We start from the raw sequence: 14,630 nt of genomic DNA on the forward strand, positions 1-14,630 counted from the left end.
TGTAAGCTTAACCTACATTGTGGGTAAAATATTTGAGGTATTTTTTAAGAGATGCTATCCTGGAGTATCTCAATGAAAATAAACGGGATCGGTCTTGTCAAACTAATCTGACTAGCTTCTATGAGGAGGCAAGTTCTAGACTGGATCTGGGTAAGACTGTAGATGTGGTACATTTAGACTTTTCAAAGCGTTTTATACTGTGCCGAATAAAAGGTTGGTATATAAAATGCTGGGACTGGGGGAAAATATTTGTAATTGGGTTAACAACTGGCTCAATGATAGGAATCAGAGGGTGGTTATTAATGGTACATCCTCCGAGTGGGTCACAGTTACCAGTGGGGTTCCACAGGGGTCAGTATTGGGCCTGCTTTTTATACTTTATTAACGACATTGTAGAGTGTTTACAGAAGATAATTTCAGTATATGCAGATAAAACTAAGCTCTAAAAAGTAAACAACAAAGAGAAGGACAATATAATACTACAGAGGATTTTGGGGTAGCTAGAGGTATGGGCAGAGAAATGGCAAACTAAGTTCAAAGTGAATAAACGTAAACTTGGGCCAAGAAAACAAAAATTATGAAACTACGCATTAAAGAGGCTCTGTACCAAGTGCCCTATCTTCTACATAATACGAGTGGAACTGTAATGTAGATTACAGCAGTGGTTTTTATTTAGAAAAACTATCTATTTTCACCAAGTTATGACCTATTTTAGGTTTATGCGAATGACTTTTTTAATGGACAACTGGGTGTGTTTTTACTTTTGACCAAGTGGGTGTTGTGGAGAGAAGTGTATGACGCTGACCAATCAGCACCATACACTTCTCTCCATTCATTTACTCTGCACATCATGATCTAGAAAGATCACTATGTGCAGTCACATACACACACATTAACATTACTGAAGTGTCTTGACAGTGAATAGACATCACTTTCAGCCAGGATAGGATGTCTATTCACAATATCGACACTTCTGTAAGGTTTGTGTGGGACTTACAGCAAGGCAAGCGTAATCTCGCGAGAACACGCTGCAAATGACAGCTTACAGCGATATCACGCTTGCTGTGCTTTTGTGTGAAGAGACATCCAGTCCTGGCTGGAAATGATGTCTATTCACTGTCAAGACACTTCAGTAACGTGTGTGTGTGTGTGTGTGTGTGTGTGTGTGTGTGTGTGTGTGTGTGTGTGTGTGTGTGTGTGTGTGTGTGTGTAGATCATGATGTGCAGAGTAAATGAATGGAGAGAAGTGTATGATGCTGATTGGTCAGCGTCATACACTTCTCTCCACAACGCCCACTTGGTCAAAAGTAAAAACACGCCCAGTTGTATATTAAGAAAGTCATTAGCATAAAGCTAAAATAGGTCAGAACTTCGTGAAAATAGATAGTTTTTCTAAATAAAAAACACCAATCGCATTATGTAGAAGATAGGGCACTTATAATGTGCTGACAGAGCCTCTTTAAGTGGCAAAACACTGGGTAAAACTGCAACTGAAGAGAGACTTGGGGATATTGGTGTGCGGTAAATTTTACTTTCTAAACCGATGCCAAGCAGCTGCTGCCAAGGCAAAATTATGGAACGCATCAAAGGAGACATAGATGCTTATGACAAGAACATAATTTTGGGCACCTTTGTATAAGAAGCAAATGGCTGAACTAGAATGGGTACAAAGAAGGGCGACCAAGGGAATTAAGGGAATGAGCTCAAAAAAAGGATAACAAACTTGGTGCTATTCAATTTAGAAAAAAAGACGGCTTAGGGGCAAAGTACAAATATATGAATGTACAGTACACAGATCTTTCTAACAATGTTTTACACCTAAAGAAGGGAAAAAAGTACAGTGCCTCATCATGCAGATCACCAAGTCGCAGAGTGGTGAAGGATACAGATGAAATGGTGCTCACCTGAGCAGGTTGCGCAAACGACAGGAACAACCCTGGTCTATGCTAAAAAGATGTGCGTCAACTGCAGCTGGCACAGCATGCCACCGATAGTAAACAGGATCTAGAAGTCATAACTTGTATTAGATTATATTTGTCAAGAAAGGTATCAAGGCCCTTCTTGAATTTGCTCAATGAATCAACCAACACAACATCCTGCCATCTATAGCCACTCCCCATCGGCAGGGGATCAACCTTCACATTCTTGAGACGAATGACTGAGGAAATTCCTCAATATATTATAGATTCGTCTAGGATAACGGTCGCTAACCTTTTGCAAATTAGAGATATTCCTCTCTGAAAGACTGGTTAGTCTTGCAGACCGGAAGAGAATTCTTCGCTGGGGACACATCTCCAAACTGGCGGGGCACTCAGGTGTTCGAAAGACTCAGGACTTCATAGATTGTCATTATTGGTTGCCCACGCTGCCTAGAGATGTTGCGGAATAGGTCTCTTCGTGTCTCTTCACAAACTACATCGAACAAGTCTACCCGCTCCAAACCTGCCCGTCTGCTCCTACCCCTGCCTGTTCCTTATGCTCCTTGGCAGCACATTGCTATGGACTTTATTACAGACCTTCCCCCCTCTACAGGATGTACTACGGTCTGGGTATTAGTGGATCGTTTCACTAAAATGGCACATTTTATTCAGTTGACTGGTCTTCCGTCTGATCCTTGTCAGGCAAACCGGTTTATTCTACACATCTTCCGTCTGCATGGACTTCCCCTGCACATGGTCTGGGATCGGGGTGTACAGTTTACATCCAAGTTCTGGAGTGCCCTGTGCAACCTGCTAGATGTTAAGCTGGACTTTTCTTCCGCCCATCAATCGGAGACCAATGGTCAAGTAAAAGGACCAATCAAATTTTGGAGACCTAACTTCGTCATTTTGTTTCCGCCCAACATGACAATCGGGTACAACTTCTGCCTTGGGCAGAATTCTCCTACAATAATCATAGAAGTGAGTCTACAGCCGCTTCACCTTTCTACATTGTGTACAGCCAACATCCACAAATTCCTCTTCCTGTGCCAGCTATGACTCAATTACCAGGCAACTAACTCTTCTTTTGGGACATTTATTCACATCTGGCAGCAAACTAAGGCTGCGATTCTCTAAGCAGTGGACCGCAAGAAAAAGAATGTCGATAAAAGAAGAAAAGTTCCTTCTCAATTTTCTCCTGGAGTCAAAGTCTGGCTATCCTTGTGAAACATTCGAGTCAAGATGCCTTCTCACAAATTCGATCCAAGGTTCCTCTGTCCTTTCGAAGTTCTGCAATGGATAAACCCTGTATTCTATAAACTTCGGTTGCCTCCTACTCTCAAGATTCCCAACTCATTCCAGTATCCCTCCTGAAGCCTGTGGTCCTGAACCACTACAGTAAAGCACTTAGTTCTGCAGTTGCTCCCAGCGGTTCTTCTGATGTGTTCGAGGTGAGGGAGATTCTGGATTACAACAGAGTAGGAGGAAAGACTTTCTATTTTGTAGACTGGAAAGGGTTTGGTCCTGGGGAGAGGTCCTGGGAGCCAGAAGATACCCTTAATGCACCTACTCCAATTCAAAAATTCCTCTTACGCTCTGTACCCAAGAAGAGAGGGCATAAGGGGGCACTGTAACGACTGCGGCCACGGACTGCCGTCACTCCCCATCGGCGGACGGCCACGACCGCAGCCGTCTACCAGCGTCTCCTGCCGCGTAGCCGCCAGCTCGCGCAGCCTTCCCATCCTGGACTGAGTATTAGGGTGCGTGTGTGCGCTCATCCCCGGTCTTAATGGGCCAGAGCGCAAACTCATTAAAGTTTCCCTAACCTATACCCAGATCACCCTGGACTATAAAAAGGGCTCCACTCTTCCACTCCTTGCCTGAGTGTTGGTGCCTACCCATGTTCGTATTGCAAATGGTCCCTTAGTTGTATCCTGCTCCAAGTGTTCCCGTGCCCTGCTACCAGTATCCTTTATCCCGTGCTTGTTTCTAATCCTTTTCTAGTGTTGGAGTCGTGTTGTCTCATCTGCTATGCCCTGCTGTTATAAACCATGTCTGGTGTCACCTGCCACGCCTGCTGTTATACACCATGTCTGATCTCACCTGCCACGCCTGGTATCATCCGCCACGTCTGGCGCTACCTTCCACGTTAATTTCCATCTGTGCCAAAAGCCTCTGTTACTGTCTGGACTCTCCCACGTACCCTTGTGCTGAGAACTTTGCATACACTTTCTATAGAGTGAATACGGCAGCGGCAGAGCGGCCTAGTGGGTCCACATACCCCTAGATCGTGACACTGTGGCAGAAAATTCCATAGTGTCACTGCTCTCGCAGTAAAGAATCCCTGTCTGATGATGGTGGAACCTTTTTTACTCTAGATGTAGAGAATGCGCCCTTGCCATTGTTACAGGCCTAGGTGTAAAAAGGATCAAGAAGTAGGAAAAAAAAAAATGGAACCTCTATCAAAGCGCTGCTGACTATAAATTAGAAAGTGGTAATAATGGTATTTCAGGATTAGTTTATTAAGGCTACACAGTCTGACCTAGTGCCTTCCTCAGGCTAGTAATACAGACCATGAGAAGACATGACTTATATAACAGTAAAAAAAAAAAAAAAACACGCACAAAACACCCTCATGCTATCACAATAGGTCAAAAGGTTATGCTTGACGGACAGGACTAAATACGAATACAAACAAAAACAGACTATCAATACATTCATACAGATGATGGAAATAGTCATATACAATTGTGAATGACCTGCATGTACACATAGATATGATATACAAATAAAAAGTTATATATACATACGGTATATTAGTGAATAGACAGATGTATAAAATGTATTAAAAAAATACTGTAAGATTAAATAGACAAAATAATGAACAAAATGAAAGTCATTTATCTCTATGTATTTGTTTTTCAAAGAGGATACAAAGCGCTAGACACAGCCAGCAGGTGCTGATGTAACAGCTGTTACAATAACACAATTGGTCCATTTAAAGAAAGCTATGCATGGGGGAAATTGTGGATGCAAACTATTAGACAGACCGCAATGTATGAGTAGGGGGAAGTGTCTTGGTCGACAAAGGACACAAAAAGACACCAGAGTTGCTACAGAAGCCCACTAGAGTCAAGTGCCCTGCTCGAGCAAGTGTGCAAAGATAGAGAAAGATGTAGGATACCTGATGAAAGGATTTAAGTTGCGTACTTGAAAAAGGGAAGTTAATTAGTTGAATAAGTTTCCACGACCAATTGAATTGGAGTAAGACATATATTATTCATAAAGTGTGTACATAAACGTGTAAGCAATATACAAATATAAGTGATGGAATAAAAATAATAAAATAAAAAATCTACACAAAGCGGTCATAGGTTTTGTTTTTTAAAAAGGAGGCGACAAGAGTCGATCAGACGGAGGCAATAAAATAGGACGGCCCTAGATGGAAGTAAAATACATTGAAATACGAAATCAAATTATATACACCTAAAAATACAACAAGTAATATTTAAACAATTGATACAGCAACTAGAACAAGTAGAAAATGGTGAATAAAAGGCGTTTCACATTTACCAATTAGTCAAGTGATAATTGCACCATGTCCTTAAGGCCCCTTGGTTGAAGACGAGAGTTTATAAAAACAAAGAAGCTATACGTTCAATAGGTATCATTGCTTGTTGATTTTAGCACTAAGTGACTGAATGGTCCAACCCAAATATTGTAGGTTGAATGGACATTGAAGAAGATAGACCCTTTTGCCAAAACCCATAATAACCAATTTGAATGCATCACTGTCACACCCATTGAACATATAGCTGCTACTGTACAAAATAGATTTAGGAGGTTGAAACATGTGTACTAGATTCTGAAGATGCGACGCTGATCCAGGGTTTTATTCTGATTGTCATATTTGGAGTCAGGGAGGAATTATTCCCATGATAAGGAAATTTGCATCCACCTCATGGAGGTTTTTGTCTTCCTCTTGATCAACACAGAAGGAATATAGGTTGGACTTGATGGACCCTTCTCAACCTATGTAACTAATTTAGTGCCACCCGCGATCAAAGCTATCCATGGCATTCAAAAGGGAAAAGGAGAAGAGGGGACCCTTCTTTTATCGCATCACCCCTGCAGGACCCCAGGGCTGTCTAACCATATTTTCTGTTATAACAACTGCCTGTGTACTATTTGCACACAGGCTAATGTACTGGCATATAGATGTATGCCAGTACATTAAAATAAAAAAAAATAAAAAAGTACACAAATGCATTTTTTTTTACAATAATCATTAAAATATAAATCCCAATACAGAAAAAAAAAAAATATATATATATATTATAATACTTAAAGCAAAGCCATCTCACCTGCAGATCACAAGACAGTAGAGAGGCACCCTTTGCCTTTGAAATGGTGGTTATAAGTTGAAAGGTAAGCAGGTCATGGACGCATACATTGTTATCTATGTGAAAGGAAAAAAAAAACATTTCAGAATCCAGTCGGCAGTACATGCATATGACCTGTATAAAGTATTTCATAACACAAAAAACTCACCAAGCAAAGTGACAAGGATCTTGAACTGAGAAACGACATGAATCTAAAAACCAAACAAACAGTAAAACAATAAGTAGTTATCCCATTACAACAGCCCTATTTGCCCTATTAAGACCTACAGACATCACAGGGGGAGGTGGATGTTACCCGCTCAGTACCTCCCCTTTTAGTCAGAGCAAAGAGTCGCTGCATAGAATGTCTCCAGCTCTCAAGGACTCGGCTCGACCATGTATTACCATATTACACGATCATATAATATTGTGGTAATCCCTTAGCAATAGCAAATAAATTGGTGGGGGTTTCAGTTTCTTTACCCATGACAATCAGGTGGTTGCTAGCAGATTCTAACGTAGAAAATAAGTTATTCCAATGAGGGCCAAAGGTTAGCTTCCATAAAAACTATGATCTCTTACCTGCTGAATTTTCTTAGCAAAGTTCTTATTGGATTTTTCTAGTGTTACCTCAAACTGGTTACAACCTAAAAAAATAAATGTTGTATAATTTATACTCTGAACAAACTCCACAATTAAATGGTTTCCTACCACATGATAGCATTTTATTAGGATATTATAGTAGGTTTATGCTCACAGTTGGCGTATTCGCTGCAGATTTTCCGGATTGTTTTCTAGGTGCCATGTCGCATTTGCAGAACCCCCCTGGTACCAACATAGTGGAAATGTCAGAGTAGTGACTCCATTTGGGAAACTACACCCCTTGAGAAATTAATCTAGGATTACATAGTGAGGATTTTGACTCAGATTTTTTGCCTTATTAGAATTGGACCAAGAAAATTAAAAATGAATTGTTTTTTTTCCAAAAATATTTAATTTTAGCGGATAATTTTTCATTTCCACAAAGAACAAAAGGAGGAAAAGCACCCTAACATTTATAAAGAAATTTCTCCCGAGTACGGCAATACCCCATATGTGGTCATAAACTGCTGTTTGGACACACACAGGGCTCAGAAGGGAAGGAGCGCCATTCAGCTCTTGGAGAACAGATTTTGCTGGATTGGTTTCTGGGCTCCATATCGCATTTTCAGAGCCCCTAAGATACCAGTACAGTGGAAACCTCTGAGAAGTGACTCCATTTGGGAAACTACACCTCTTGAGCAATTCATCTAGGGGTATAGGAAGCATTTTTCGCCCCCACGTTTTTTTGAGGAAATTTATTAGAATTGGGCTGTGAAAATAAAATACAGAAATACCCCATATGTGGTCATAAACTGATGTTTGGGCCCACAGTAGGGCTCCCAGAAGGGAGGACACGCCATTTGGTTTTTGGAATTTAGATTTTGCTGGATTGGTTTCTGAGTGCAATGTCGCATTTGCAAAGCCCCGGTGGGACCAAAATAGTGGAAACCCCCCCAGGAGTAATCTAATTTTCGAAACTACAACGCTCAAAGCATTCACCTAAAGGTGTAGTAATCATGTTAAGCCAACATGTGTTAAGAAATTAGTGTGCAGTGAATGTTGCACAATGAAAATGGCAATGTTTCCATAGATATGCCATTTCATTGTCCAATATGTTGTGCCCAGCTTGTGCCACCATGAAAAGAAAGCTCTCTAACTATTATGCTGGGTTTCCTGGTTTTAGAAACATCCTACATGGCCCTAATCTTTTGCCTGGACAGGTCTCAGGAGTTAAAGAGCACCATGTGCATTTAAAGGGAACCTGTCACCACCATTTCACCTATTAAACCAGCAATACCTGGTGGTAGTGGGTGAAAAATCATTTCTATATAACCTATAATTATCTTCTTAGTCAGCTCTGTAGCTTTGGTATTCAGTGTTTTAGTGTTCCCACACCGTATGCTAATGAGCATAAAAGAGTCACATCTTCGTTTGAAAAAGAGTCAAATATTCATTTGAAAAGTGTCAAATCTTCATTCCTCAAGTCTTTCCGAGTTTAACGGCCTCCTTACTTTTGATTGACAGCTCCTCGTCTTCCCCCAGCACACACTATCCCGCGCTTGTGCATTGATATCCTCTTCTAGGGTGTGCGCACAAATGGACACCGAATTATTCCGATAAAAGGCGCCAAACGTTTGCAGACCGTTATTTACAGTCGGCGGAGGAGTTTAGGAGAGGGGATAACGGCAATGAACTTTTAATAGCAACAGCCAGTGAGGGTTAAGTAAAGTTTAATAGGTGAAATGCTGGTGACAGGTTCCCTTTAAGGCCTAATTTTCACAATTGTAGATGCTCTAAGGTGAAATAGTAAAAGAAACCTAAGACATGACTCCATTTTGGAAAAAAAAACAGACTCTTAAAAGGTATTTAAGAAGGTGTTTTCTAGAAATGAATACACTGCAAAGGGAAAATAGGAATTTTTCTAAAGATATGCCATTTCAGCGCCCAATATGTACATACACCCCATAAATTGTTAAGAAGGTTCTCCCGGATTTAACAATCCCATAAATGTAGACGTAAACTGCTGTTTGGGCAAATTTTTTGGGCTTTTTACTGACATTTACGTTTATAACATGAGAGCATTTGTAGGCTGTGCTGAGTAAAGCAAGGCATAAAAAAAAGGTTGTATGATAAATGGGGAAAATAAATAATAAAATTATGACATAAAAGTAAAACCAACACCATTTATTGCTTATGACGATTTATTTTAAACAATCCATAGTTATATAACGTTTCGGTCTAAAAACAATCTTCGGAGGGTCTGTTGAGAACGAACAATATAATTCAAAATAGTATCCTACCATCTTAGTCATACATGACTGTTTATAAGGCAATTAACAATATTGCTAAAGGTCTACAAATTATAGAAAGAAGAACAAGATATGTCAATATACATATCATATATTGCTCCATATCTGTGATTGGTTGTCTGTAAAATAGAGTATACAGTAGAACAAAAAGCCTATCTAAAAGGCAACCATCTGGCAACTAGAATGGTCGAGAAATGTTCTATATTTTGTTGAAGTATATGGATTCAAATGAATGAACATAGTACAAGGCAATTAAATGTCGGAGTTGGATCACTGCCATCACTAGAGCGGATCCGCGTCATGACGTTTGGGACATATGTACCGCGATTCCCTTATGTAATAGGTCACATGAGGACAACGCAATATGGAGAGGCCTCCCGGGTCTTATGACTGGAAGAAGCTGTGTCATGTGTGCAGAATATGAAAGTGGTCTATTCAGAACTGCATAAAGTAACCACTGTTGTAGTAGCCTGTAGGAAATAGGTCTAACACATGTAATTTAAATACGAATATAATTGCAATGCTAAAGTCCTAAAGTAGGGTCGCAAATTAAATCTGGTAAGTTTGCTGAATGTGTAGGGCATCCTTTTTAATTAGATCAATATCTCTAAAACGAGCCTGCAAGTGTAATACATAAAAAATATCAAAATTACAGCATGTAAGACAACGTCAATACATCAATTGTTCACAATATCTCATTATTGCAATAATTCACAAAATTTCCCATAATGAACCTAGAAAATACAGAAGTTAATATCTTACTATTGAATCTTACTGTAAACCGTGTACATCACAATCTCTATTTAACCCCCATGGTTGCAGTGATTGCATAGTATGAATTCTAAATGTTTCTCTACATTTTAGACGTTTAATCTCGATCCCCTCCGCGGTGTCATCACCCGTTACAGAATTTGATATTTTAAGCCCTTCTTTGACAAAATAGTTAGGCAAGGGTAATAATAGATTTTTGCATCTAATCGTAGATTTAGGTTGGGAAATGCAGTCTCGTATATGCTGGATAGTCTGCCCAACATATACGAGACCAGAAGGACATGTACAAACCCGTCTTTTAGATTTTGTCGGTGAGAATGTTTTTTTAGATTCTTGCACTTGGGGATAACCTTTCTGGACAATAGAGCAACGGTTTCAAATTGCTTTTTGAATTTTATATTATATTTATATATAAAAATGGCATCTAATATACACATCTTAAGCAGGATCATAAAACACAAACAGAAAAAAAAACGCCCAAAAGTTTTTTTTAAAAAAGTACAAAAGTCAGTAACGTCATCAGGGAACGGGTGTAGGTTAAAAATATGTAAATTTAAACATAAAATGAATACAAAAAATAACTTATATGATGTTATTTGGGAATTATAATAAGGGTCAGTAGAAAGGGCACTAGTTTGTGAAGACGCAGAGTATCACGTAGCGTACAGAAGAGAGAAACAAATTGATCAGGGGAAAAGAACGGCAATCAAACATAGGGAGAAATATCAAAAAGAATATATAATAAAAAGGAGAGAAGTCAATAAACATAATATATTTACGTGTCCCTTTAGATCATCATCATGGAAGGGATGCGGACACATAGTAACGAGGAGGAAGCAGGAGTCGCGCATGGCCCGCAAGAGTAACCATAGGCATGGCAACCAGGGAGCGAGGGAAGCCGCAGAGGACCAGAAAGGAGAAAAGGCGAAACTTCGAAAAGGTTGGTGTTAGCAATGCCAGGAAACGGACAGAGAGGGATGTAATGAAACATCAAGAGAAGAACGGAGCAGGTAAATACTCCCATATACAAAAGGAAAGATGGGGGCGGGGGGTTATAATAATAAAAAAATATATATATATATATATATATATATATCAAAACTAGGAGATAAAATAGATAGTAAATATGTTTTTATAGATATTATTGTCATATCTAATATACAAGCAGAACGCAAATGAGATCACAAAATAATTAGGATAAAAGGAAAAACGTGTGAATATAATATAATGTGGCATAATATGAATAATGCTAAAAAAAACAATCATATATACATATATAATAAAGGAATGAACATATCGCTAAAAACACGAAGAGACAACTTATATCGGTAATAATCTAGTTCTCAATGTATACAATTAAAGAAACAGACTATATGAGTTAACAAATTATTACATTTAATCGAATAAGGCTTCAGACAAATCATTGAGACCACTAGGCTGTAAGCAGGATAGCTTAAAAATCCAGTAGTTCTCTCTGTTTCAATCTGGTAAATCTATCCCCACATGATGGAGAAATAAGTCTGATCGGAGTAACTAGGATGTTCCTAAAATCACTTGTGTACTGTAATTTAATGTCGAGATCTACTATGTTTCAAGAAACCAATTTTTACATTAGATCTATGTTTACTAATTCTACACCGAAGTTGTTGCGTGGTTCTCCCCACATATTGTAGGTTGCATGTACATTTAAGTATATAACATAGTTATTACTGCAGTTAATCAGAGTTTTAATTGTAAAAGATTCCCTTGTTAGGGTATGTTCACACGGCCTATATTCAGCCGTCTACGCCGAAAAATCGGAAGCAGAACACCTCCAAACATCTGCCCATTGATTTCAACGGGAAAAACAGCGTTCTGTTCCGACAGGCCCTTTTTTTACGCGACCGTTTTGAAAAACGTCCGCGTAAAAAAATGGCAGGTCACTTCTTGGGACGTTTTTGGAGCCGTTTTTCATAGACTATAGAAAACAGCTCCAAAAACGGCCGGAAAAAAACGCAGCGAAAATCGCGAGTGGCTTAAAAAACGTCTGAAAGTCAGGAGCGGTTTTCCCTTGAAACCAGCTCCGTATTTTCAGACGTTTTTGAGTTTGCGTGTGAAGATACCCTTACACTCGACATAAAAGTCTCGCAACCATGTATAATGTGGGTGCAATTGATGTCCACCGAGGAAAAAAACTCCCCCTGTTCCATGGAATTGATGACTGTTCGCAGGGATTCCAAGCGGAAATGGCGGACCTTGACATATGCATTGTGACGCTTGAGGATAAGCCAAACCGAGCAGTCTTTGACACAAAAAATATATTTGAAGAAGTAGAACCCCTGGAACGTTTGGGTTGTGGGCACCTAAATAAAAAGTACTTGAAGGAGCAGAGAATCGATTGCTTGAAAACAGGTGGCCGCCCTGGAGGGGGAACTAGTGAACAGCGTACAGGAAAACACACTATTGGGGGAGACTGGTAGTTTCAATTTGGTTTCCGGAGGATACCACTTCCTAAACCCAGGCGTCCTAAATGTGTGAGAGCCAACCATCCTTGAAATGCAGAAGGAGGTGGATTTACCACCTACGGCCTTGGCAGACGGAGGTCAGGGTTGTCAGAAGCGGCAAGCCTTAAATTAAGGTTTGGCCTCCTCGTCCTGGTGGGATGGCTGTCTGAAGGACAAAGTGCTGGAGAATCAAGCATGAACCACCAGATAAGCAGTATCAATAGATGCCTCACACAGGTACTTGGACGCAGGTGATGGGACAGATCAACATATTTCTCCTGAGAAATCCCAGAAAGGAAACCATGACAAATTTGGTACACCCATTCAGTGGTAGCTCTGCTGACCTAGGTTGAGGCAAAATTAGGACATAAGGCATAGTCAGTAACCTCAAAGGCGGGAATGACAAAAGGCCATGCAGGATAGCGGAGGGTCCGCCACGTGGACTTATCCCACTGAGAAGAGACCTCTTCCGGAAAAGGATATAGCACATCCAACCAGCTAGAGTAAACAAACGTGACCTATTAAGTGTCACAGACTGCCTTAATAAGCACTTTAATATAAGTGGACAGTTTGGAAGACTTCTTGTCATCCGTATCCGAATCAGAAGGTTCCCCCTCTGATAGGGGGAGAGGCGACATCGGAGTGCACCTCCAGTGGGGGAGGGGTGGCAGAAGAGGCCGGGGAAAAAACAAAGCTAATCGTGTGGAACTGGCATGTTTTAGTGGCCTGCCACGCAAGAATGTCAGGTCAGAAAGACCAACCAACCTGCCTAACATTGCCTGGATAAGGTCCGCAAGGTTAACAACGGTCCTAGAAAGGGGACTGGCCTAGTACGGGTCAATTCCCACAAAACCAGGTGTAAGCTACACTGGAGGAGGCGGGTGCAGAAGCCACAGATGCTTGGCCAGGAGGCCAGTGCAGCATCCACGGCCCGTCGGGATTACTCATCCCCCGGCGGCTGCAGCCATGTATCTTCCGCTCCAGTCCGCTGTGTCCCGTAGGGTGCGCACGCACGCTTGTGCCCGGCCTTAAAGGGCATGGGAATCATCATTAATTAGCCCATGATGACCCTGGACTATAAAAAGGGCTCTGCCCCTTTGCTCATTGCCTAAGCGTTGTTAGTGTTCCCATGTTAGTCTTTGCAAATGGTCCCTTAGTGTTTGCCCTGTTCCCGTGCCCTGCTGCCTGTTTCCTCTATCCCATGCTGTGTTATTGTTCATAAGCCTGTTAGTGACTGAAGTCGTGTCCTGGTGCTCTTGCTGTTGTCCGCCACGTCTGGCGCATCCTACTGCACCTGCGGTCATCCGCAACCTGCTGCACCCACCTCCATCCGTACTAAAGCCTCTGCCACTGCCTGGACTATTCAGGTACCCTTGTGCTTGACTTTGTATTGCTTGAGTGCTCTGTTTGGCCAGATGCCTCCCTGCTTCGGCGTGCGGCCTAGTGGGTCCACATACCCACAGACCATGACAGCCAGCAAGCATCAAATAGGGACTATGATAATGAGAAGACTCTCCTCTAGGGCCAGTCATTGCAATAGAGGGCGTCACCACACACTATCCTAAAAGATGTAGGGTGACATGGCAAGGAGTCGTCTTAAAACTAAAGGTGTCATGAAATTTCTATATTTTTTTATAATATTGCTTTTAGTATGATATTAAAATAAATTTTATTTATTTATTTATTTGTGTTCTACTTTTTACTTTTTTCTTACTTTTACTTCTCTATGGGGGCTGACATTTTTTTTCATCTCTGTATGTGTCAATTAACGACACATACAGAGATGGAATACGGCGCATACATCCCCATAGAGTATGCAAACGGGAGCCGTTCCATTCTCTGCAGCGTACGCCGTCTGTGTGGGAACGGCGCATGCCACACAGACCAAAACGAAGCTAGTTAGCAGAGCGAAATCCGGTGCCATTTTCATGTGGACCGGAAGCCGCTGCCGGACAGTAAGATGATGACTTCTGGCCGCGGCTTCCGGCCATATGTTCAAGGAAGCGAAGGCGCAAGGCATAGGAGCGGAGATCGGCAGCGGTGGCAGGAGCAGGTATTTATGTTCGTGTATATGAAGTGTGTATTATGTACGTGTATGTTCGTGTTACAGTGCTAAGCAGACAGTATATCTAATCCTCCTACACTGTGCAGTCGCTCAAAAATGGCGGCACACAGTGTAGGAGG

At 41.0% G+C, this 14,630-nt stretch overlaps 1 protein-coding gene across 4 annotated transcripts in view; it reads right to left on the reverse strand.

The window, feature by feature from the left end:
• The window catches only part of VPS39 (VPS39 subunit of HOPS complex), a 449,085-nt gene that overhangs the window by 388,773 nt on the left and 45,682 nt on the right, over positions 1 to 14,630 (reverse strand). For all 4 annotated transcript variants that reach the window (XM_075844598.1, XM_075844597.1, XM_075844599.1 and 1 more), the window contains exons 3-5: positions 6,884 to 6,948; positions 6,471 to 6,513; positions 6,284 to 6,378 (exon numbers count right to left, since the gene is read on the reverse strand). In XM_075844598.1, coding sequence (XP_075700713.1) covers positions 6,284 to 6,378; positions 6,471 to 6,513; positions 6,884 to 6,948 — 203 coding nt within the window. The remainder of the gene's footprint in view (positions 1 to 6,283; positions 6,379 to 6,470; positions 6,514 to 6,883; positions 6,949 to 14,630) is intronic.

Source organism: Rhinoderma darwinii, chromosome 12 (assembly GCF_050947455.1).
Source record: "Rhinoderma darwinii isolate aRhiDar2 chromosome 12, aRhiDar2.hap1, whole genome shotgun sequence".
In the NCBI taxonomy this organism is placed as follows: Eukaryota; Metazoa; Chordata; class Amphibia; order Anura; family Rhinodermatidae; genus Rhinoderma; species Rhinoderma darwinii.